General features: G+C 38.9%; 1 protein-coding gene across 3 annotated transcripts in view; it reads left to right on the top strand.

Moving 5' to 3' along the window:
• The first annotated feature begins 1144 nt into the window (after nucleotides 1-1144).
• The window catches only part of FAM120B (family with sequence similarity 120 member B), a 55701-nt gene continuing 30147 nt past the window's right edge, over nucleotides 1145-26698 (top strand). Inside the window, exons 1-6 of one of the 3 annotated variants that reach the window (XM_075043331.1) lie at nucleotides 1145-1185; nucleotides 4556-5601; nucleotides 8863-9043; nucleotides 15205-15300; nucleotides 21451-21623; nucleotides 25031-25123. In XM_075043331.1, the coding sequence (XP_074899432.1) occupies nucleotides 4582-5601; nucleotides 8863-9043; nucleotides 15205-15300; nucleotides 21451-21623; nucleotides 25031-25123 (1563 nt within the window). In that variant the 5' untranslated portion in view covers nucleotides 1145-1185; nucleotides 4556-4581. Of the gene's footprint in view, nucleotides 1186-1277; nucleotides 2724-4555; nucleotides 5602-8862; nucleotides 9044-15204; nucleotides 15301-21450; nucleotides 21624-25030; nucleotides 25124-26698 lie in introns of those variants that run through there. The other 2 variants (XM_075043330.1, XM_075043329.1) reach the window with 2 other exon arrangements.

The raw sequence follows: 26698 nt of genomic DNA, 5'->3' as shown, positions 1-26698 counted from the left end.
AGTTTGATTGTACGTTTCCAGGGCTTTCCGAGCCACTTCCAATTTGCGTTGTTTTTCTTTCTTGCCACATCTACGTGCAGGGAAGGTGGGGAGGAGGAGGGAAGAAGAAGGGGGCAGAAACTCCTCTGCAGAAGGTGATTATGAGAAAGAGGATGAGTATGGACGGGGCGGGCCCGAGCTTTTGGAAACGCTCTCCCCTTTTCTGAGAGCATCTGCCCGGAGACGAACAGATGTGGGCACCTGCGGTGACAGGCCACATATGCTCCATCCTATTCACAGGCATTCAGACACGGCTACAATGGTGAGGCTTTGTGCACGCGGAGTCACCAAATATATTAATCTGTGCTCCCCAGAGCACCGCTCTGTTTAATTTTTCACCAGCGATAACATCTGATCTAATCCTCCCATCGGCTCCCCTGTGTCCCTCTCCCCCCCCCCAAAAAAAAAGATGTGAAGTTATTCAGGTCCCCACCTGTTGCCGGTGGAGCGGCAGCCAGGCTGTTAGCCCTACAGGCTGCCTGGCGGTGGGGTGCGCTCCAGGGAAACAGGGGTTCCCCCCTACCAAGGAAAGCAAAGCAAACTCGTTGTCGTCCCCCCCACTCCCCAAGCGGGCCATGTCCCGCCAGAGCCGCCCGCCAGCCTGCCGTGGGCCGCTTTGTTTCCCCAAGGCCATCGCCGCTCAGCAGGCCCCGCAGCCACAGGGCGACATAAATCTCCCACGTACGCCTGGGCTGGAGGGGGTGTGGGGGGGTGTTGAAGCAATTTCGGTGTGCGACGCTTTCATCTCCCCACGTCCCGTGTGTGTGTGTCGTCCCCCCCCGCCCCGCCTCGGCCCGGCTGGGTTTGTTCGGGGGCACAATGGCCCCTCCGGCCCCATTGTGGCCGTACAAAGCCGAGGGACACCAGGCCGCGGGAGGGGACAGCCGCGGCTCAAACCAGCCCGGCCCCCCCGCCGCCGCCGCTGATGCTGTCATGCGAAGGGGCCCGCTGCGGCCGGCTGGCTGTCCCCGGCAGGGACGGCGCTACCAGCGCCGGGGGAGAGGGAGAAGGGACGGCGACGGGCCTGAGGGGACGGCGACGGCCCCGGCCCCTCAGCTCCGACACCGGCCCCTCAGGCCCGGCCCCGCCCTGCCGCCCGGCGCATGCGCGGCCCCGCCCCGGCGGGAAGCGGAAGCGCAGGCTCGGGTCAGTGGCGGGGTGCCGTTAGGAGGGGGCGGGCGGCCGTTTAACGGCCTCGGAGGGGGGGGTAGGGGGGGTTCGTCGGCGGTGAGGGCGACTGGAGCCCCGGTTTTCGCTCGCAGCATGGGCCGGGTGCCTCACGGCCTCCCGAGGGAGGGTCTCGGTAGGACGCGGCGGCCCTCGGAGCTCGCCCGGTGCAGGCCTCGGCCCTCGCCTCAGCGGCGGGCAGGTACCGCCGGCCCTTCGGCTGCCCGCCCGCCGCTTCCCGCTCTGGGACGGGCTCCGGCCCTTCAAGGCAGCGGGGGGCTGCGGGCCTGTCTGTGCGCTGCTGCGTGGCAGAGGCGGAGGACTTTGCTCCCGGTCCGTTGTGCTGCGGGCCTCGGCTGGAGGGCTCGTGTGAGGGCTGGAGCCGTGGTTGTGAACGTTTCTGCTAGCAACTCTCTGCAATGCTGCGCGTTACTATGGGCATAATAAAATTTGCATCGTGGTAGTTGCTCGCTGACAGGAGGAAGTTTAGTGGGATCGTCGGCTATTGTAGGGGTCATCTGAGTTTCTGTGTAAAACTGAGGGGGAAGGGGAATGTTTTTTATTATTTCAGTTTGTGGAGAAAACTCCTCCCCCCCCCCCCCCCCCCCCCAGCAGATTCATGCACTTGATAGTAGTGCGGTTGAGATCCTCTGGTAACCTGAGATCTCTGTTTTGCACAAGTAACATCAGAAATAAGCGTCCAGCCTTAAACTGTTAATCTGTTGCACAGAATGTGCATGTTTTGCGGTCTTGGGAAGCTTAGTGTTACAACATAAAACATTTTAGTCCTGATTCCGCCAACTTTACTGAGGTGCCTCTGATGAAAGTACTTCACAAGTCAGTAGATTTTACTTGTTCTCTTTTCTGCTACTGTGGTGGCTTAGAGAGTGATTTCCTTAACACAATCGTTCCTGTTTAGTAGTGAAACAGGATGGTTGGCAGCGTATAAACTCTCTATGCTTTCAGTGAATGTGTTTGATAGTAATACTAAAATGCTGGTAGGGGCTAAGGTGCTCACGTGTTTGAGTGAGAACTTGCTATTGATTAAGCTAAACTAGTACTGGTAATGGAAATTTTTCTGATAATCTCTGTATCATAGACTTGCTTAAATTGTTAGGCAAGAGGACTGCTTCAAATACAGGTGTGAGGAGATGGGAGAATGTTTCTTTCCATTTATTACAGTACAGTATAGCTAGTAAGTTGTTTACCACACTTCTTGCTCTAGGATTGTAGACACTATGGACAGAATCTGTACTGAATCATAACTAAAACTTGCTTGGATGCAATGGATTTTTGCAGAAGTAAGACTTGCCACGACATACTGCATCTGTGTAATCATCTCAGATCATTTAGTCTGACCGCGTGTGTTAGTGATTGAAAGATGAAGACCTTCACACCCATTGCTAGGTCTCCATGGAAAGTAATAAAAACCATAACCTACCAGTGCTCAAACCGTTTGGAATTGGAGGTGCAGTTTTCCTGGAAAAGTAAATGACTGGAATCTTAAGGGTACCCAGGTAATGCTGGAAGTAGCATCGTAGAGAGAGCAGTGCCCTACCTTGTATCCACGTGCAGCAATGAAGCAGATTCATACACATTTATTTCTGATTTTATAACAGTGAGGTCTACTGTATGCTCTCAGCTTTATTTCTTGTGTATTTCATATTGCATTATATAAGGAAGTAATTGTTTATGATGAGGGTGGTGAAACTCTGGCACAGGTTGTGCAGAGAGGTGGTCGATGCCCCATCCCTGGAAACATTCAGGGTCAGGCTGGATGGGGCTTTAAGCAACCTGATCTAGTTGAAGATGTCCCTGCTTATGCCAGGGGGGGTTGGACTAGATGACCTTCAAAGGTCCCTTCCAACCCAAACTATTCTACGATTAATGAGGATGCTATTCAAAAAGTGTGCCTGGAGGGTATTAGATATTTAAACTCCAAGGACTCAGGAATACCTTTAAAAGCTGTCAATTCACAATACTTTTGTGAATTCAACTTCCTTTCTTTCTTTTTATATACTGTAAGCATGTATATGGTAATGTAACACTCCAGAGACAGTCTAATTGAAATGTCAGAAATGAGCAGTGTGAAAAACAGGAAAAATTGTACCTGTTTAATTAAAACATAGTGAACTTATTCACTGTTTAACTGGGAAGGGATTTGACTTTCAGGTAAAATCAAACTGAAAATAAAACAGGTTTTCTGAGAATAAAGAAGAAAACAAAGCTTGATGGAGCTTGTTACCTCCATTTTTCATTGCAAGGTCCTTTAAAATGGTGCTGTGGTAGAGGAAATTGATGCTGTAGTAGAGGAAAGAGCACATCTATCGTAGACACTGTGCCAAACTTCTTTGCACTGAGACTTCTAGAGATAAAAACAGAGGTCATCAATGGCTTTAATTTTATCCCACAACTCTCTCAGAACGTGTAAATTTGTTCATTTGGCATGCTGTTAAGTTCTGCCACAGAATTTGGAGACTCTCTTCTTCAATCTTTTGGTATTTCCTAAACTGAAAATAGGCTTATTCAATTTTTAATTATTTAATTTCTAGCTAATGTTTGCATGTGTGTCTTTTAAAATAGATTGGTTCAAAATTGCTGTGCATGTTAGAAATCCCATTTAATATAATAACTGTCAAGGATAGTCAGAAATGTAGTTTCACAAAATATAGGGAAAACTAATTCTTTAAACATGTCTTGAAAATTATGTCTTCAAATGACACAGTGGTAAAATGGGTTGAATTTCTGATTCAAAGCAGAACTGATACTATCAAAACTTGCAGAAGTAGAGATATTGCAACTGGTGCCGTATCAATGGACTGCTGTCTGTAAACTCAGATGGTAACTGAGCTATTTGCATAATCAAGGTACAAGACTGATTTCCAAAGTTACTCAGTACTTTTTCCGCTGACTTCAATTAAAGATGTTCATACACTTTTAGTGTGAAAATCAAGCCATTAATTCCAGTGTTGTACGCAGTCAGCTAAGATGTTACAAAGCTTTTAATTGCGTCTATACTTGTTTCTCTAGCAATGCATGCTTTTCTGTATTTGATGCTATTAATCTGAATTTTTTAAAGTCTTATTTATGAAAACCTTTTGATATTTATGGTTTTCACTGATATGAAAAAGCAGAAGTGGAAGGCAAAGTGAATGGGCGCTTATGTCCAGTTTGTTGATGGGAAGAAAACTGGTTCAAACTGTTTAAAGGCCAGGTTGGCACAACAAGCTGTCGGCAAAAGCAGAAAACTGACTCTTTGGTTTCCAAGCTGCTTTTCTTTGATCATAGAATTTCATTACGTTTCTCAATATTGCACTTTAGAATGTTGTTTTTATTTTTCTTCTTTCAGACTGCTGTGAGTTTCAGAGATCAGCCATGGGCATTAAAGGTTTGCAGGGGTTTGTGGCAAGAGTTTGCCCTGATGCATGCAGAACAGTAGATCTGAGAGAGATGGCAGAAAAACATCGCATCGATCATCCTGATTTCCCGCCTGTTGTCGTAGTAGATGCCATGAGTTGTGTTAGATACTGGTACACACCAGAATCCTGGGTATGCGGTGGCCAGTGGCGGGAATACCTTGCCAGTTTAGAGAATTTTATTAAAGCTTTTATGGCAGCTGGTATCGAGTTGGTGTTTTACTTTGATGGAGTGGTAGAAGAGAAAAAGAGAGACGAGTGGATCAAGCGGAGGCTGCAGAATAACAAGGAAATAGCCAGAATATTTCAGTTTATCAAGACTCACAGGAAACAACCAGGGAGAGAAATGTTTGTTGTTCCTTCAGCTTTGCCTACTTTTACGCGTTTTGCCCTGAAGTCGCTTGGTCAAAAAACAGTATGCACATTGCAAGAGGCAGACTTTGAGGTGGCTGCATATGGTTTGCAACATAACTGCATAGGAATTCTCGGGCAAGATAGTGACTACCTCATCTATAATACATGCCCCTACTTTTCCATTGAGAAGCTCCGTCTGGACAGACTGGTCACTGTTATGTACTCTCGAGAAGATCTTTGCCGTGTGTTGGGTCTTAGTTTGACACACCTCCCTCTCTTTGCTTGCTTGCTTGGCAATGATGTTGTTCCAGAAAGCTTGTTGGGAGGCTTTTGGCAGAAATGTTTAGTCACCAGTCCCCACAAGAATAACAGCTACAACAGAAGAACAAACGTACTTCTAGCTGTAGCAAATTACATCTCAAAAGTTCCATGCTCATACAGCAGCCTGAAACACTTGGAAGAGATGCTACCTTTGGGATCAGACAAGACATTACTTTGCAGAGGAGTGGAGTCCTATCTTTTGCCCGGGCAGCAGTCTCCATGGATTCCTCCCAATGCAAGAAATTGCCAAATGTTCTCCCTTCAACTACAAACAGCCATGTGTCAGGATAAAGAAATCTTTCAGGTACCTTGTTTTTTAAAGCTTAATGGTCACTTTATTGCCATGACTACTTAGTGGAAGTTGGTAATGAGTACACCGAACCTATTGATTTAAATTTGCTTGAGCAAAATCTTTTGTCTGTTAAGTACAGCCATGGTTAGGACTATTACATGCATCACAATGAGGGCAGATGCAGCACATTTAATTAAAAGTGGTTCCTCTCTTTGAAGCATCAAGCAGGTCAAATAATGGGGAGCAGCTCCTGTATAGGCCAGTCACTGGGCATAGAGATATACTTCCCATGTATTGCACGATGTAGGGACTTGCTTTTTGCTTTGAGAACCCACAGGTCAGCTACAGCTGGTTAGTGCTCTGCTTGGCTGTGCCTGGCACGTGCAGTCAACGTACCAAAGGGAGCTGTGCTAAGAATGCAGAAGTTGAAATTGCTCTTGTGGAGGAGATGAGGAAACTTCCTATAAATCTGTATTTTTTGATTTTTGGATCACGTTAATTATCTTTCAGAATCATTGTCCCTGAATGAACCAAAAGCACTTCGAGTGGCTTGTTAAAAGGCAGGGCTGCACTAGCAAGTTTCACTTACGGCTTCCCACATGGGCAGAGATGTGCTGGCATTGGGGTGAGAAGTGGTACGTCAGATTGGGTCGCTCTGAGAGATTGAATATATTAGCTAGGGTAGCCTACCTGGCTAATAGAAACTGAGCTACCTTGCATCAGAGTTTATGCAATAGTAGTAAGTCTAGAGTACAATTCTGTAAATTCATGGCAATTAAGGTAACATATTGAGATTTAATAAAAAGAAAAACCTATACAAGGTAGTGTATTTTAGACCCTATATTAGCCATCTGTTACTCCCTATTTTGCTAGGTTCCTATAGACTTCAAATAGAGTGCCATTTTTTTCTCTCTTACTTGTCTTGAGCATTTTCTTGAAAACTATTTTTTTCTGTTTCCTCATATTACTCTAAAGTAATTGTGTAATTTACATTTTCCTTTTCTAAAAAGACTAAAACATTTTAAAACTATGTTGTAACCTATGCAATGTTCATTTCAACTAAACAGGAGATATATTTGGGGTTTTTTATTAACCATACATAGAATATGTTTTACTTTTGACTGTAGTAGTTAAACAGAAGACATTATTTAAAAAAAAACAACAACCCTTCATCCTAATAAAGTGTTGAAAAATACTGTTTATGCTTGAAGTGCAAGGAAAAATTAGCCAGAATGTAATTATCTAGGTTGGATTATGGCCAGGACAATAGTGGTAATATCCTTACTCCTTAAGAGAATGTATCATGCGGTCTTTATGACAAGTGGTCATTATTTCTTGGCTTGATCTTTCATTTGAAGGGTTGCAGTTCTCTAGCGTCATGCTGAGCTACTGCTGTAATAAAATAATAATGTTTAGAAACTCCATTGAAGAGTGCCTCACTGTTTGTTGCTGCATAAATCCTATGTTAAGCCAGTCCCTGGGCCAAGGACGTTACAGTCAAAGTTGTAGACATGTTAACTTGTCTTTTGATTTTGTTACAGGTATTTAAATATTTGTATATGTAATATGTGTGCTTTGCTTCGTATTTTGAAACCCATATGTAGTTCTGCTTACCTTGCACATAATCTGAACTGCATGTAAATGACATGCACAGTTCAGTTCCAGCCTTGAGGACATAGCCTCATGTTACTGCTTCTCTCAGAAAAGCAAAGCATAACTTTCTAGCTGACTGTAGGTGTAAATCAGAAATATTTTTTGAGATACAGCATTCAATACAGCAATACTTTTGAAATCAGCTTCTATTTTTTTCGGTTCATAAGTATGTGTAGATTATTGGCAAATTGCAAGAAACTAGTATTTTCAAATGATCTTGTATCTGTGACAGTGGTTTGTATGAAATAGTTCAATGCTTCATTCAAATCATGCTTAGAAATACTTAACTCTGTTTTTATTTTATACAAAAGTAGATTTGGGGGGGATAATATTTCCATATATTAGGAATACTAAAGTATTTCTTTCAGGGCAACCATTAATTTATTGCTATAAGAAAATGCTCTGTTGTTTGGCGTTGTATACAGAAGCCTACCATTAATTTTATGCTCAGGTGAGAATTTCTTCTGAAAGTATGACATTTCAGTAGAATTAGTTTTGATCAGTAATGACCCAGTGATTGACTGCAGCTTTGACCTGCTGAGTTCCCAGGTTTGCAAATACTGGAATTCTGCAGAAATGGTGAATTTGGCTCTGGCCAGTGGTCTGGTAATTCCCAGTGAAAGACGCTGAGATAGCTGCGTGGATGTCACAACCCAAATAATACAGATAGTGTGACACATGCAGGGAGTGCAGAGCAGGGAAACTTAAGTGCCTGCTCACCATACGGCATGGGTCCAGGAGGGTTTATTAGTGGCACCCCGTGGAAATGGCTTGACTCAGCTGTTTGAATGCCTCCATAGTTTTGGTCTGAGGTTGTGAGGCAGAAAGTCTGGCTCTGCACTTGGCCAGTCTGGGTTACAAGTGTTACTGGTTGAAATTCTGCGCTGCCCGAGAGCAGCTTCATTGCTTCTGCATCTAAGCTGCTCCAGACCAGCGGTCCCTGTTGGAACTAAGGCTGCTTGTAGCCAGCTGCATCTGCACCCTGTGTATGGTTAATGTGCAGCCTGGGTGATGCTGTGATTCTGCCTTTCAGCAACAGCCTGCAGACCTGGTTTTCCTCACTAGAGTAGATTGTATTTCTTTTCTTGGGGAAGAGTTATTGCAAAGTGAAAGTGTGGTGAAGTTCAGTATTCTAATTTCACCACAATGTAAACTATGCAGAATCAGCTCAGGAAAGAAATGGAGCTGTCTTATGTAGTTCATCTTGAAATAAAATTAAAAGTTTGGGTTTTGTCATGCCTTCACTCACTATTTAAAGAGGATAGGTTTTTAGGTGACTAAAGGAGGGCAGCTCATTTTTCTATATCTGAATTCAGAATTCAGTTTAAGAATAATTACTCTCTTAAAAGCTGTCATTAAAAACCCCAAGGTTTAAGAATTCAAGGAGAGGCTAAGAAAGGCAATGATGGGTTTCCTGGGGATTCCTGTCCACAAAAAGTTAGACATCTGAAAATATACTGTACTGGTGTTATTTGAAAAAGCACTCGTTCCTTCCCTGGCCATTCCCTCCATTTCCACTAGTAGAGGAAGTACTATTTCCTCAACAGTGAATACATTTTGTTATTTTTTGATCCTTCTTAATTTTGGAGATAATGCCTTCTTCCTTCTTTGAACAAACAGTTAGCTAAAGAACAGCATATCCAATCTGAAAATTATACAATCTTCAATATCCTGAGTAATGGAGAGATTGAGTGCAGCAACTCTTTGGAAGATGAATGTGATACAGAGATTCCTGGACAGGCACTTATTTACCGCCCTGCTCGTCAGCATATTTATTCTGTCTTGTTGGAATCTGAAAAAGGTAAGGATTAAACTACTTACACCATTATTCAAGTATACTTTCAATTTTGAAATATGAAACCTTGAATTCATTGTTTCAGTGGCTACATCAGCATGGCATTTAGGGTAAAAACTGTGGGCAGCTGAAGTGTACTTCTTAAGGAATCGAGAAAATGTGACAGTGAAATTGCAGTTTTTCTACATGCTGTTCAATATCAGTGCTTTTAAAGAGATTTTTAAAAATTGAGGTTTTTTCCTTGTTAAATGGTAAGTTGTGAAAGTTCTTAATGATCAAAAAGATTGAGCAAAACAATGACATTTAGAAGATTTTAATAGTTTGAGAGGATATGAAACCTCATCTTGCTTTGGTAAGTGTAGCTCCTGATGAATTAGTTGTAATATACTTTTGCAAAACAGTAATGTACTGTTAGAGTTTTACCTTCTGTTCTTTTTAAGTCTGCAATTTTAAGAACAGTGGATAGTCAAATATAGTTACTGTAGTAATACAAATGCAAGTAGTCATGCCAGTGATTATTAGTACTTTCATCAAAGTGCAAGAAAATACCATTTCTTTATCCAGTGGTATAAACAGATTGTGTACCAGGTGTGTGTGTGTGTATATATATATCTGTGCTTCCATTCTTCTGCTTTAGCACAGAGGATTCTGTATTCACATCCTTGGACAAATTTTATGTTCTTAAGACTTCCATTAGTTAAATGTTACCTTTACAGTGTCTTTTAGGCAGTGAGTTGAAAATTAAAAATGTACTGAACTTTTATTCTTTTTAATATGTTCATTTCTCCTTGGTAATCACTTTACATTTTATTGATGAAAGTGCACCGCCATCAAACCTATTATACAGACTATGTGCTTAGAAAGGCACAGAAAGGTAATTAAGTACCTGACTTCCTTCAACAACTAGAGGTTGAAGTTGTACCATAATAGGGGAAAAAAAAAATAGGAAAAACTGAATCAGAGTTTACATAGTCATTTGGAGAGAGTAACAAAAATCTCAGCAGTAATCATGCACATCTGTCATTTTTCATTTTTCGGCCTGCTGCCTCTAAATTTTGTAGACAATTATAACTTGGTTGGGTTTTGTTTATTCCTCTAGCAGCAGGATATTCACTGATGTTTTCAGAAACACCCAGACCAAAACTTCTAATTAACAATTGTCGCTGTGAGATGGCAGGGTAGTAGGCAGATTTGCATTTGTGTTACAGTGTTTGTAGTACTCAGATGAAGAAGATTAGAATTGAAACACAGAAACATTAATTTAGAATCTTACTGAAAATGAAATTTGAATGTGAATGAGGTCTTTTAAGAAAGTGATTTTTAGAATAAAACCACAGATAACATGTATTATTTGTTCTCAGTTCATGCTTCAAATTCCAGAGAAAATTTTCTAAAGTAAACCATAGTGCACTCTCAATCCTTAACCCTTCTAGAAAGGTAGGTAGAGGGTGTCTGCATGGGCACCCCTATTAAATCTGCATTTTTAGTGCATGTATCTACCTCTAACTGCTTTAACCATGCCACTTCCTAGTAGTTCATGGGTTGTTTTTTTTTTATTCCAGTGTATAGTTGCTTCTAAGTCAACAGTGTAGATCATTAATCAGAGCCTGTATGGGAATTCATAAGTAAATGTAAGCATTATTTATTATGAATTTGCTGCTAGACCTACAAGGAAGTTTTGTGCTTTACAAAGTAAGTAGAATCCTTTGCCAGTTTCCCTCCGATGAGGTCAAATTGTCTGGTTTTTGTAATTTGATGAGGGGTAGGATGGGAAGAAGTAACCTACACTGTATGTGGGTTGTATTATAAAGTAGAATTACTTTGGATAGGTATTAAAAAGGAGCTTATTGTAAGGAGTCAACTAACTAAATTAGTCCATGTGGAGTCTGCTGCCATTGGGATACAGTTGCTGATGTAGCTCATTGGAAGCTAACTTGGCTAACTCTACACCATGTTCCAGTTTGCAGTGGAGATGTATGTGTTAGTGATCCTCTTTTTTGTTCTGTAAGAGCCCTCAATTAAAAGATTCCTATGTTGGAAACTGACCTCTTTGCAGTTTGCAAATCTGCTTATTTACTGTTAAATAGGGATAGCAAAGCAGCCAACATTTAGTAAAAGCAGCGGTTACAGTTTTAGTAAGAACAGGTTAAAAATAATGTAAACTGTTTCCTCTACCCTGAAACAAGAAACTGTTAGTTTTGAATGTCTGGGCTGAGATTTCCAAGGGTGCCTGAGAGACCCAAGAATCCATAGGAGCTGGATGTTGTCTTATACTTTGAAATCACATGCCTAGACCATGTCACTTTGCCTGAAGCCGTAGTGTGATAAGCATTTCTTTTGCTGTCAGTGCCAGTTTAAGTAATTCTCTTGCACAGCCACTCATTTCAGTCCCTGTGCAACCTTTCAGTTGTGCTGGTGCAGCTGTTTGTGCAGCTGCATGGTGGCCTAGTTTGAGAAACTGAAAATGGCCCCTCTCTCTCTTCCCTCCCTTTCTTGCAGTCAGGTCACTAACCTGGTTCTGTTTCCCCATCTGACTCTTTGTGTAGCCACAAACAACTGTGGTGAAACAGCCTGAGGGAGTGGCAGGGAGTGGGAATGAGCAAATCAGTGGTCCCCTGTAAAAGTTAGCAGTGCTGTTGAAAGAATTGCTCATGAAGCTATGCCTTTGGTACAGTTTGGTATATGGTAAGCATGTGTGTACCTTTACTCCTGGAAATGTTGCTAGAATCACAGCCTTGTTTTTGACCCTACAAAAATAAACAGGGGGTTGATGGTGATCCTGATGACATGGCATTTGTTGCCTGTGTATTTTAAAAGTATCTTTATAATTAATAGAGCTATTTCTGATCATTACGTGGAATATTGCATATAGTGATATATAAATTGTCAACTTTTAGCATCTTTCCTAGGAAAACAGTGCTATTGGGAAAATTCAAGAAGGAGGGGAAAATAACAGTAAATAATGCACCTTGATAGGCCAGCCAAGCTCTTTCTTCTGTGCACAAAGAGTTCAGAACAAAGCTGGCAGGTTTTGGCACTAGCGCAGTCCATGGAAGTACCTGCACCTGCATGACTGTTGCCAATTAGGAGGTTATGTAATGTAGCCTAAGCCCGTGGCCAGCTCCTGGAAGTCCTGGCATCACTCCCAGTTCTAACATTAGCAGGCCAGACTGACCCTCGCTTTGGCACTGTCAGAAACAGTCCGTTAGCAGGATTCTTGCCAGTTATCACCAGTGACCACTCAGGAGGGCTGGCACTGTTGCAGGTGTAGAGGAGCACACATAACAGTGTTTTGCACATAGTTGAAATTTTCCTTAGGCTGCCTAAGCAGTGCTTCCACAGGTCATTCAGAATCTATTTAAACAAAGGAACTGCTATTTTTTGAATTTCACTGGTGGTGTTCTGTATGTGCATTGAGAAGAAAAAAGTTTGAAAAATTGTTGGTTTTTTCCAAAGATATTTCCATGCAGGGAGGGTTGGCATTTAGTAATCATGTCTCCATTTTGTTCTTGGTATGTTAATGTGCTGTCAGTTTGCCGGACCTTGCTTTCAGCTGTATTTATTTGGCTACTTATGTGAACAGTAATACACTGTTGTTAGTAATGGGCTATAATAGTGAAAAGCATGCAGCTGATGTGGTGCTATGCCCTGTACCAACATTAACATACATTAAAAGAACAAAACTGGAGGTTTCCTACTGACTTCTCTTTTTACTGTGCTTGAGCTCGGTGGGTGATGTAAAAATAGTATTTCTCTGGCATTTGGAATCGAGAGACATTTTGATAAGTTTTTCTGCAAGTTGTGGAACTCATAAAGAGTGACTGTCCCCACCAGCTTCCCCTCAGCAAAGCTTTTATATTTCCATGCTTCTTCCTAGCGTGCTCTTAGCTTCTTCCCGTGACCTTGACAACTCCCTCCTGCAATATATGGTGTTCTCGACTATGTTCCGTATTGCCTCCTGCTCTCTCCAAATGCCATCTAGCTTTTTATTCAGCTGTAGCTTTTCCATAGCTACTTGTGTATTGATTTGCTGTCCAGATTTGCCATTTCAGATACAACAGGTAACTTGACTTTCCTGCCTTTCTTTCAGTTGATCCCTCTGTCAGCTGAGTCACCAGCTGCACAAAATGTTTAGGAATTTAATGTGTTTGAAATCTCTCCTCCTCTGTCAGATTTAGTTGAAACAGAGCAGTGCATCCATGAATTAATTATAAGACAGATGTCATAATTGTACTAGGCTTGCTTCCTTAAGAAGCCAGGCTAAAATTTGGGAGGCTGAATGAGCTGAATAGATTGAATAAAGCAGAGTAATTTACATAATAAATCTCAAAACAGAATGCTAAAACATCAGAATGTTTCTGAAAGTGACTTTGGGATATTAAATTGGAGGGCTTTGTTCCTGAAATAGCGTTATCATAGGCAATTATTTATAATCAAGATGTGAGACTGTTCAGCTACTGGAATGTGCAGTTTAAGGCTTTCCCCCCACCTGCAGTGTAGGCATTTTTCATTTTATTCTTAATGTCATCAGTTTTTGAACAGTGAAGCATAGCAAGCCAGGTGTAATGCTGTCCCTCAAAGTCCAGCTGCTGGTCCTTCAGTCCGTCACCTTTATTGGGAGTTTGTGCTGCAGGCCCATGGGTAAGGAAGGAAGGAAGAACCAGGGCTGTAAAAGAGGTTTTGTCGTGTTCTTTTCCCCCCTCCCTTATCCCTGACACTAGAACTCCATCTGAGGAATTTCTGTCCTTGCACCATAGCACACTACTCATTCGTTAATGCCAACAGTTCATTTGCAGCATTGAGCTACAAATGAGATCAGGAAATTAATGTGACCAAACTTTTTGGGGTGGTGGAGGGAAGGAAAGGAAAGTGTTGGAGAGATTGGTTTGGTTTGTTTTAAGCTAGGTGAAGTTTTTGATTAGGGTTCATAATGTGGCAGCAGAAATCTTGTGCACTAAAGCACAGGGTGATTGGAATTTATGATAAAAGGCAGGAATTTTTAAGAACCGTGGCTTCAGCACTGGGTAAGACCTGGAAGGAGTTAGAGATGCAATTCTGTGAATCTGGAAAGGGACAAGGGAAGGAAAAAAAAAAGCTTTGAGATTTGACTGGGAAAGATTTGAAAACGCTATTCCAAGTGCCCACGACTAGCTAAATCTGTTTACTTCATACTGTTTATTAGACTACAGAGGGTGGAAATTTAGGGCACTATGACATAGTTACCATAAGCAAAATCTGGACAGAATGCAGAAGCACCATTTATAACAACAATAATGATTCTAGGTTTTTTTTATGAAGACTTGCATTGGAATGATTATGAGCTAACTTTTGGAAATTGGAAAATTGGATAGACTGCATTTCAAAAATTCCTAAATGCTTGAGTCTTTTCTGAGGGTATTTTCTTTTTTTTTTGATTCTTTTTTTTTTTGTTTAAAGCATCAAGTAGTTAGATGCACAACTCAAGTAGTGGAATTTTTAATTTAAGAGGCACCCTACTCTTTACTGGGGGGCGGGGCAGAGTTGGGGTTAGGGGGTAGGAAGCCACTTGAGCTATTATGCATAAACAATCCCTTTATACTAGATAAAAGGTCTGGAACAATGGGCTGTAAAAGCTCTGCATCTGATGGTGGGATGACTCCATTGCTGTCAGCTTTCAAATAGCCATCAAGGCCTCCTTATAAAGATTTTGTCTCAAATCCTGACACAGGAAATGTCAGGGCAAGTTGGGAGGACAATCATATTAAGGATTGCCTGCATATGTGGCAGTGTGACAGCCCTGAGAGACTGAGATAGCTCACGTAGGTCCCTAAGCTCTGCCGTATGCCTCCACAGCTTCCTGAACTGCCTTGGAATGGGAAGGCCTAAAATTGGCTGAAAGCCGTTTTAGAATGCTTTCCACAGACTCTTATACTTACATTTTTGGCTGCAGTTCCCAACTCCAAATTCATGTTTATAGTACATAATTCAAACTCTCTTCGTTTGTTCTGATGAACTGTCATAAAGATACTAAAACTAATTTTTCTTGGGTTGTTTCTGGAGAAGCTGAGCAAACAAGTCATTATGAAGTACCTTCTATTACTTTAGAATCCTGATCACCACTGCTTCCAACTTCTGCACTAGTGGCAATACTTGCATTTGACTTACTGATCCAATTCTGTCTTTTTTAGGCGGAGCCTGTCCTGTGGTAAAAGAGTGGTTTGTCTATTTTGGAAATCCTCTCCAGCAGCCGGAGCTGATACAACCTGTACAACCTTCTATTCCAGGTAGAATAAAAATGTGTTTGAAATAATGACATCACTAAAATCAGGTTAGACAATCCATCATCACATGTTTGATATGGAATCCAAAATGACTGTGGAGAACAAGGAGCTAAAGCAGAAATGCTGCATGCCTGTAATTGCTTTTAAATCACCCTCTCTAATTATAATAGGATTCAGCTTTGAGCTACATATTATTACTATGTCTTGTTAAACCCAGTGCTAATTCAAACATCAGTTCTAAAAGGCAAACAATTTCTTAGAGGTTCTAAATACTGCTCTGAGGCCAGGATAAGTGGTGTGTAGGGCCATATCAAAATTCTTCTGTTAAGCTGTTTGAGAGAATGTGTTAATGAGACTGGTGGAGAATATAAAAAAGGGTCATTTTTAGATCACCTGTGTGACAACCCCAAAAGAGAATCCAGCTTTCAATAAAAAGAATAATTAGGCTCTCTGTTTCTCTGAAGCTGTTTCTGCTGTCTTAAGGATCAAGTGTTTTGTGTGGTTTTACCTTCTATCCTTTGGTAAAAGACACATTCGTGAATGCTTTTAGTGAAATTAGTGTTATGAGGAATGTGTTACATTTACGAGGAAGTATCATACACTTTAGTGAAAAGATTGGGCACTGTATATGTCACTCATCTCTTTATCACTAAATTGTATGATGCAATACAAGTTTAGGATAGGAAGTAAACAGTATTGTATCAGTTTTGTAATTCCAGAGGGAAAATTGTTCTAATTGTTCATTTGTCCATACTATTGTAGTCATAAACACTCTATCTTTACTCACTCACTCTCTGTCTCTCTCTCTCTCTCTCTCGTCTTCTGCTGTCATGTGGATCAGGAGCTCAGAGGTTTTTTTAGTCTTTCATATGAAATGAAATAGTTCCATTGATATACAATACTATTGATATCTTGTTAAGAAAAATTATCTATTCAACTTTTTGAGAGTAATTACCAGCGCTTCTTCCCTCAGTACCCAGAGCTTTCTGTAGCAGTCCTTGTTCGGATATGGTCTAAATCCAAATTCAGAAGAAGATGAAATGCATGCACTTTTTTTTTTTTTTTTTTTGGTTAGGGGTTGCTTTAGAACCTACTTGGTTTTAATTTTCTAGGGTTATAGTAAATTTTATTTTAAGGTATCCTAAGATTGTACGTTTATCTTCATATTTGCAACTCGTATATTTAATGAGTCTTCAAATTCAAGGACAAAGGAAAAACAGTTGCTCTTTAGATACTAGCCTTTTCAAAATCCTTTTGAAAGGAACTGTTTGGAAAGAAATTAGTTATATAGACAAAGTACAAACAAGGTTTCATTTGATACATGGTTATTTTGCTGTCCAGTACCCCTGATATGATATTAGGAGGGTAATTATCTCATTGACTTGATGATAGCATGCAATTGCTGTGAAATTTTCCAAATGGATATGAATATGCAGGGTAAAAATTGATGGGTCTGTCCTGTACAACTCTTATTTCAGCATACAATGGGCTGGGAACATGCATTCCTAAAACAAGCAAACAAAACTCAATGAAACCATACCTATGTAGTTACATGTTAGTTTGCATGGCAAATATACTGTATTTATTGTTGTGAAATTTACCTTCCCAGATAGTGTAGTACCTTCCTCCCTTCCTGGAGAGGAATTCACTTAGTGTCATGTACTCTGGTGCTACTGCTCTGCAAACATGCTACACATAGAACCCACCTTCATGTTGACAATAAATAGGATTTAAAATCACTGTGTGTGTTTGTTTATAGCAACCACATAACAGGAGTTTATAAAACCAGCATCTTCTCAGCCATAATCTTTACTAACTCAGTAATGAAAGGCTGTTCAAGCAGACTATTAAAAAAGGGGAGGAGGACTTCTAGTGTTTATTTTTAGTGCTCTGTTGTCATTCCTTCAGCGAACAAATATTTTTCTAAAATTTTTGCAGTCCATATTTGTATGCCTTACATTCACTCATGCCTCTTTTATTTTCCACAGCATGACTTTCTAATTCACCAAATAAGGTTCTCAACAGCGCATCACGTTTTCCAGACAGGGATCATATTTAGAGCTAAATTTAAAGAAGTTGTTATAGGAAGTTAGAGTTCAAAGCTGTCAATCAAGATAAGGTTACTCAAAAAGAGAAGAAAACTAACCAGAAACTATTTCAAAAATCACAGGTGCAATTAATCTGGGAAGGTTCTTTGTTTTATCTTTTGGGGAAAAAAATTATAACCTCATTATCACAACTACTTTAGAAGTGTACTAAGAATATATGGGAAATCCTGACACTGTTGAATATGATCTAGATTTTAAAAAGTCTGAAGAAAGTCTTTTTGATATGAACTTTGAACTGTAATGTGCATAACCATAAACATTTTGAACTTCACATTGATCTTAAAAAAAAAAAAATTCCCACTGGTTTTTTTTTTTTGTGTATATAAAACAGCAGAACTGTCTTGTATCTGAAAAGCTTGCAGGTGATTGATTGAATGTTAGCTTTTTTAAAAAAAATGAAATATTGAATCCTAAAGGCTGTAAGATGATAGCTTAAAATATATTTAAAATACAGTGTGTATTATGTATATATATTTTTCTTGAGAGACAGTCTTCTGAATTAGCATCTGCGCTTGCTCTCATTCTCTGTCTCTCTTTCTCCCTTCTGGAATGTTTCCTTTCAGTTGAATGAATGTGATCATGATGTTTCCCACACATTGGCAGAGCAGCACTTAAATTGATAAAAATCGTCTCTGAGAAATTAATTTTGTTAGAAGATCTGTGACCCAAGGAAATACTGTTTAACGTCCATGTCTTGTGAACATAGCTGATGTACTTGATATGTGTGCAGTTTACATGGAAGAGAGGAAGTTTTGTCTTTACTAGAAATGTATGGATTCTGCTTTCCATTTTATTTCTGAAGATGTGTAGGATATTGTAGCTTCATACCACAGGACTTTGGATGTACTTTCAGTACGCTAATGATTACATCTTACAGGAATATGTCATAAATACGCTTATGTTCAAAATGCTGTCTCTGGAATGCTTCTTTAATGGTCAAATTTAATTGGCATTTGGGTTTATGGCATCTTTAAAATTGGCCATGGTTGTTGACAAGTTAATATTGAGTGTTTCTAGCAAGTACGTTTTTACAAACTGATTTTTATTGCTCTGTGTTTACATGAGCATGTAAAACGATGAAGTGTTAAAGTTCTATTATTGGTGTTATAAAATAAAATTTCAATAGTTGTTACTTCAAATATACATGAGCAGTTAACATTATACATTTATATCTATATACATAATGATGACATGTTTTAAGTTGATATGAATGTGAGGATCACCTTTCTGTAAGCCTTGAGTTCAACAATACCATAGTATTAATGCATTCCACAACTTCTGCATGCATTGCATATTCATAAACCAGCTATTAAAGTTCAAACAAATGAAATATTTATGTATTCCCTTGAAGTGCTCTTGTTTATTGTGATGCTTTCTATATGACAATGTCTTTAAATGTGTGAGTGAAAAGGAAAAAGGAAAAAAAAAATTAATCAATGCTTTTTCTCATAATTTGTTGGTTGTCCATTTTTGTGTTTAGGCAAGTAGTATCTCTTGACCTCCATGGAGGTCTTTGCGATGCTCTTCTTGGAGTTCCAAGTCCCAAGGACTACAGTTTACATAGTACTGAATATGATTTTCACAGTTTTGTGCATGTTGAGAATAACCATAAGCATATGCACTGTTTGAGTATCTCTCTATGAGTATTCATAGGAACTTGTGGTTCCTGCGACCCCAGTAAGACAGACAATTTTCTCATGACTAATCTTTGCAGTAAAGATGTATCAATTACATATATCTAAGTATATTTTGTTCTGTTTCACTTTTGTTACTCAGTTTTGGGGGTTTTTAAGGTTAATTTAGTAAATATTTATATGTGTTTAGAAATTAAAACATTTCTCCTCCCTATCCAAGTAAATTTCTCTTGCTGTAAAGTATGTAGTGAGGAAGTAACTAGAGCAGAGAACAGTTTTGCGGGTCTACTGTATATGAATCTTAGGTCTGTTGCTGACTGTATGCATGATAGGAGAGTCAATAAACTTCAGTGTGTTTGTTTTACTTATCTTTCATTTAAGGGTTAATATAATGGGTATTACATGGAATTTAATTACTTGTAGAAGAGATCCTTTCAGAAAAATAAGGCTTTTGGTTGGTATGTTCCAAAAGGAGATAGCGTCAATTTTTCTTTCCCAGAGTAAATAACTCATAATTCATGAGTACCTCTTTTTCCCAGGCGCAAGTAGATGTTGTTTCTGAAAGTGTAAGAAACTGTTTATGGAAAAGATGTCTTGAATTTTTTGTTGAGCACTCTCAATATAGATATGTAATCTTGATTATTGATGTAGTTCATGGGTTTACTCTGAAGAAAGAAAAATTTCTATTATTAGGTATACCCCTGGATGCAATTCATTTAAAAAAATAACTGTAGAGATGGAAAGAGTACTTTCCTTTAACTGATTATTGGTGTATTTCTTCATATGCAGCTGATTGGGAACCTTCTGGAAAGCAGAAACCATCAAAACTCTGAGTTTACTCATGTAAAAATTGTTTTGCACATTAAAATTGCTTAGCCTTGGTAGGAAAAGTTGGCTTTGTTTTGTTCTTATGCATGTTATATTTGCTTTTCTTCCTGGAAGTCAGTTTCTGCTGTTCTTTTTTTTTTTCCTTAAGGCAGCAATTACCAGTATCAAAACCAGTAATCTGAGTCTTACTGTGCTGTCTGTACTGGCCCACTCAGTGCCAGTATTTGTGTTATCACTAACCTGCATTTCTAACTCCAATCAAGCAACTGGTATTTTTTCTTAATATATATATTTCCCTACAAAATAAGGTTAGAAATTTACAGATTGTATGATGGTAGTTCTTTACATGGTTAAAACTTTTGACGGGAGAGTTAGTCTTAAAAATAGTAAAAGAAACATCTATCAGGGAGATGAAGAAAGAAAATACTGACTTACCTTCTAGTTTCCCCGATCTCCAGAGAATTAGTACCATTTGGTTAATGGGCTTTCTTGGCTAAATAAACATCGTCTATGTAGATTTCAGCACCTTGTCACTTTAACCATTTATTATCACCAAGTGTTCCTAACTGGACTACAGCTGCTGCATGTCACACAAAAAAGGAAAAAGTGTTACCAAATGTAGCTTAATTAGTCCACATTTAAAATTCACACCTCATTTTATTTAACTACAGAAGCAGCAGTACTTTATGGGAGGATTCTGTCTTTAATTGGGATTCTTAGGCATAACCAGTTAGCTGTTCTTTTATTTCACATGCATTAGTGTTTATTTTGATAATGGATTAAATGTAATTTAAGTGAGGAGCAAATTTTACATTAGTTCACAAGTGTCACAAGTTGGGAGATGGCAACACAGGGTAAATATTAAGGGTTTAGAGACCAGGGTGAATGATACTATAGAAAGTCTGGAAAGATAGTTTATACATAACTGATGACAGTTCTTTTGTGTGTGTTTGCAACAGCGTTTCATAAAGTAGCCTAGGGAGTGCAAAATACCAGATAGCCATGTTTTTTGCTCCCAAATGGAACCTGCTGCAGAGGAGTCATACCAGCAGTGTTTTGTGGAGCATGCGTGTTAGCCAGCAAATGGCATAGGTGACCAGTTTGTTCATTAAAACAGGTGATTATGAGGGATCTGATACGCTAGCTCTAGGGGAGAGAGAGAGAGAGAGAGAGAGAGAAGAAACAGACATGGTTGTTTTCTGCTGAATCACTATTTTATGATGAAGTTAACCACATTTAATGCTGTGGATCCCCAAGGGAGAGGACACACTTGTAGGCAAACTTTGTTCTTGCAAAGGGTAAAAGCCTGCTGTCTCAGAGTTGTCTATATTGTTGTAACAACTGAATTCAGTCCACTCTGCTTAAACATGCCTGTATTCAATACAATTTGTTTAAATTACAGGCCATAATTTTTTTGTTAATTTTTTTTTTTAAATGCCAAGTTTTGTCAAATATATTTTATTTTCAACTCTGTGGTCCTTGCAAGTGCCAAGAACAGATCAGTTGTTTCCTTTCAGACTGTAATGAGGTAGGCATGTTTTATCTTGCTGCTGCCAAGATAAAAGAATGGGTTTCTTTTGTAGGTGGAACACCTAATTTGAAAACACTGTGGTTTGCCAAAGGACCTGATGTGGAAAAGCAACGGTATAGTACATTTCTGGCATGCTTTCACCTTCAGGACGGGATGGAAGAGCTCCAAGCTCTAGAAGCACCTGTTGCAGCATTCTGCTGCTTGCTGGCCTATCTTATGATGCAGGTAACGGGGACAGTTGCTTTTTCTTCAGCTGTCAGCCCTGATAGATGTGATTGACTAATAAACTGTTTCTTGCTACACTGTGCTGGATTTTTCTCCTAATCTTTACTGTAGGCATAGTTGATCAAATATAATAGTACTGCATTACAGTATTTTTAATTACTCCATTTAACATGCATCATCCTGTTCAAGAAACACTTGGGTTTTTTCAGTTGTTAATCATAACTCTCACATGCCCGTGACAAAGCCCCTTGGGCAGTTTAACAGAGAGAGTATAAACTGAGGGATTTCCCCCACTTTTTGGGACCTGTTTGCAAATTAAAGCTGCTCCTTTTGTGTTTCCTTTGTGTCGTCAAAAGAAGATATTCCCTCAGGTGACTATGCAGGCTGTGCAAACAGACAATATAAATATTTAGTCAGCTCTCACTACTTTTTCACACCATCTTGTCAATCTACTCGGTTTCAAGCCAAAATTGAGGATATGGCTCTTCTCATTAAGTTCTGAGTAATAGGGCATCATTAGGTAGCAGTTCTGTTATAATTCCAAACATTTGGCAGCCTGCAGACTACCTTAACTGTAATAAAAAGGAACACAAGATTAAATACAATATTGCTTCATTATTTACATTTATCTTAGGTATTTAATATATTGTCTGTACTTGCTACCTTTCAAATGCTGATCTCACAAGCAGATTTTCCTGTCTTGAGGATGAGAAAATTATAATATCTAATCTGATAAGCTCTGTTGCAATTTTACTTAGACTGAGCTGTGTTTTTTCTTTTATTTTGCTTTGTCAGACTTCACTTTCCTTAATAACAGATTTATAATGGGGTGTGATACATGAAAACAAGTTCTCCCTGACTTTTCCTTTCTTTTTCCTTCATATGTGTTTGCTCAGACTTAGATGATACATTGAGGAGGTACATGTGGGAATAATACAAATGATCCATATAGCTCTTTTTTTTTCTTTAATTTTTCTATAGCAGAATATAAATGGAAAGATTTTTGAAGATGAAATCATTAAACATAATTTCATGCCTTGCGGTTTCAATTCAGCAAGATACGTATCATGTACTTAGTTTTTAACATGCTTTAAGTTTTTTTCATATTTGGATACGAAATGACAGTTCCATTTATTTATCTATTTTCACTGTTTCGTTTATTTTTTGTGCTATCCTGTACACCCTTTTGTAGCATGATTACTAAATTATTTGAGGAGGGTTTCTTTAGAGGGATTAAGAAGAGGAGTAACAGGACAGAACACCTACAGAAATGTGGATTTACTGAGCCTTCATCACAGCATATTAATAAAATGGAAAAAAATTGCTTGTTAGGAATATGGTTTTCAGAACTTATTATCTAATGTCTAACATTAAAAACAGAGATGAAAATAGTTTTGCAGCTCATGTTTTCAACAAGAATAATAGCGGAGAGATCATGCAAAGGCTTAGTTTGATGGAAGGTTTTTCATGGCAGTGCCAGTTTCTCAACACCTGTCCCATTTTCTGATTCTCTTCTGCCCTCTGAGTTGCACTGACACAACCTACCCTGTGAACCAGACTAGGGAACTGATTTGGATTGAAATGTTTTTCATTGGTGAGTTGTTTTAAACTTTCGTTAGTTCTCTGATATTGTCCATTTGTTTTCTTGGGGTGTTTGAGAGGAAAGCATGAGAGCAAGAGTGTCAGCAGCCATGCTTTGAGCTGGCCATACTGCTTCCATTTGTTTAATGGCTGAGAAAACAATGTCGGTCTAACTGTGGCCTAATTCTTGTCTTTACACTTCAGTCCTACATTTGTATTAGAGAGGGAAAGTGGATTGTTACCCCAAAGGTTTTTTAACTTGAGCAATTGTAGGTTGCCTTGAAGCAGGCTAACATCATTTCCTTCAGCTCATGTGAGGGAGAAATAAGCTTCTTAAAAATTTCATTACTTATCATTTAATCTAACCTAATGCTTAGGTTTTTGCAGGAACCAACATACTGACCAACCCACCTGGCTTCCTCAAATTTTATGTGCAAGTATTTAATGAAAATTTCAGACACATTGTTTTTTTTAAAGTGAGAAAAAAATTCCAATAAGCAAATCTTAACTATGTAAAGAAAGTGTTGATTTGACAAGAAATCTTTTCAGTGAGGGTACTTTTCAAATATCCTCCAAATTAAGAACAAAATAGTGAAAAAATTACAAAATAATAGGCCTGTCTTTAAAGTAGGGGAAAGGAGTGAATGAGTTCAAATATCAAACTGTGGAGCCTCCAGAAAAAGGGGAAATTTCTCTTTCAAGCTGTTATAATTTTGGAAGAAATCTGACAATGGAAGTGTGATAACTTACCAAGTTCGGTTACTGAATAAAATATTTCTGTAAAGAAGTGTTTTGATACTAGTAAACATTTTGGCTCATCTGCTCTGTTAGGGGCATTTCCTTGCTGTTGTACTTGCAAGCAACCTTTGACTTACTTTTCTTAGGACAAAATTGTGCAAGTATTAAGAGTTGTTTCCTAGATGGATGTCACTTTTTCTGTTACTGCAGTGTGTAAAATGTGCAGGTTTAGTAAACCTCTCTTGTTGCCATCTACACAAAGGTGACACCTGACTTGAAATACAGGGTAAAGTAGGGCCATTATCAGATCTTAGCACTGTCCTGCTGTCTCTCTCCTGAGGTGACGATGTGCCTCTGTAGAATCTCAGAATACTTTTTCACAACAGTAAATGCCTCCATTCTCCCTTTTCTGGTAGAAGTACTGGAGTGTACTGTTACATGAATTTAGAGGTTTTCTTTATGTTTTCCCACTTGAACGTTTCAGTTTTAGTTTTCTTATAGTTTTGAGTTCTCCCCACTTCAGTATGTAGCCTAAAAACCTAAAAGAATCCAAATATGTTTTGTTAAATCCTGAAATTTAGCTTAAAATAGGTAATTGAAATATTTTAGATGGTTTTTAAAGTTTTTAGCAGATAACCATGTAAGCATTTGAAAGAAATCCTAATGCTCATCACATCTGTGGCTCATCGAGGTGGTTTTTATTCTGGATCTTGATTATAAAGCAATTTATATATTTTTTTAAATCTCATTTGTTTTTACTATGCTTAGTGTTATGGAGATGAAAGTTCCTGTTATTAAAAATCTCCAGGGGAAGAGGAGAAAGGAATACATGAAGGGTGGGCATTTTGTTTGGTATGTGGAAATCCATGTATATACACTGTACACGGGTATTGGGGTATGCACTTCATTCAAGTTGTGAAAGTATTTTGTTCCCTTGAAGTGTCTTTTTCTAGATGATGCATTCATGGTGGTCATAACTTCAGGAGGTCATTGATTTAAGTTTGATGTGCTTGAGCAAGAAGAGTAAATTTTCAGAAAGTTCCTCTTCAGAGCCTTCAAATAATATGTTATTTTTTCATCTGCTTTAGGTCAGTAGCCTCTCTCTGGAGGACTTAAATGCGTTTGTGGCACTCATTCTCTGCCTCAAGGGGAAGTCAGCTGCTCAACTGGCAGGTTTGCAGGTATGGACTGGAATAACTTAGTAACATAAAATGTTCATGATAGCTTTGGGATAAATATTTTGGGGTAAAATTCTTCTACATTAATTTTTTTCAAATATGGAAACTGAAGATCTTGGTAACTATATAGGCTTTTAATGTGCTACAGTTCATGTGAATACTTACATTTGTTAATCACTTAAAAAAAAAAAAAAAAAAAGGACATTTTCTAGTGGTTGCAGTCCTAGGGTGAGCAAATTAGTCTCAGATTTCTTCCTGACTTGGCTTCCAGACTTCCAGCTGATGGAAAATTTGTAATGGTGAATCCTGTCTTGCAACACTGTTTTATTCTCTTTTCCTGAGGAGGATGGTGTATTGGGACATAAACTGAATGAAAATCACTACATTAAATAAAGTTTAGTATTACTACTTGTGGGAGAACATAAACATAACATAAACCTAACCAGAAAAAATGTCTTGTTACATAATGTGGCCCACTGTAGTGTAGACTTTTTGGATCACACTATTCGGTAATTATTCAGGAGTTCTTTTTAAAATTTTTATATACTCTGTGCAACTTTTTTTTTCCTTTCCTGTCTTCTTGAATCTACATGTGGAAAAGCAGGATCCTACATTGTTATTGCAGTAGAACGATCTAAATAGTTCTTCTTGCATATCTAATTATACAAGAGTACTTTCAGTCTCATAGCTTGAGATTGTATTCAAAGTATTAACAGTGTACAGCACAGACTGCAAATGTCGATGGCTATTTGAGTTGTGGGTTTACTTAAAAGTAAGGGGGAAAAGGTTAGAAATGTTTGGAACCTTAACGTATCTTCCCTCTGAAAATCTTGCTTATATTTTCAATAAACTCTCTGTTACTTTAAACAGTCCATGTTAGAGTTTTAAAAGTACTTTTTGCTGACAGCAAGGTAGACCGACTGCTCCTGTTACTATCCATCCATTTCTAGTGCACGGGGACCAAAATAACAAAACCAGTGTGATTCCAGTTTCATTTTGATTCATTTTAACAGATAGAGCCCAGCCTCCTGTCAGTTTTTTTCTGAATTCAGCACAAATTTGTTCTGCAGCTGATCAAGTGTTAGATCTGTGTCACAAAAAGGAGGCAATGAGATGAAGGCAATATGGAAAACAGCAAAAATGTAGGATTTATTTCTGTCGAAGGTGCGATTGCACATAGTGTTGCACTTAACATTGAGAGTATCACTATTTTATCAAGTCTGTTGTGGCAGTCATTCAGTAAAAGCATAAAGGAAGCCAAGCATAAGTGGGAAGTGTTGAAACAATTTGTTTATAGGTGCACTTACAGGTATTATTATGTAAGTTTCTGAAGTGCTTGGAATTTTATTCTGTTTGAATTGGATGTTTTTGTGTGATTTGTGTTGTGGTTCTGTGAAATTTTAAGTCTGAGTGTTGCATCCAAACATGTAATATTAATCAATATACACTACTTAGCAGTCATTCCACTAATTCAAAGTTGTTCACAAAATTTTGTAAGTTTCCCACAAAGCTTATGGCAGATCAGATACTGTCTGCTTTTCTGTTGTTGACATAAAAGTACATGAAACTTGAAGCTGG

Source organism: Buteo buteo, chromosome 12, assembly GCF_964188355.1.
Source record: "Buteo buteo chromosome 12, bButBut1.hap1.1, whole genome shotgun sequence".
NCBI lineage: Eukaryota > Metazoa > Chordata > Aves > Accipitriformes > Accipitridae > Buteo > Buteo buteo.
This window is presented reverse-complemented; position numbering and strand designations above follow the sequence as displayed.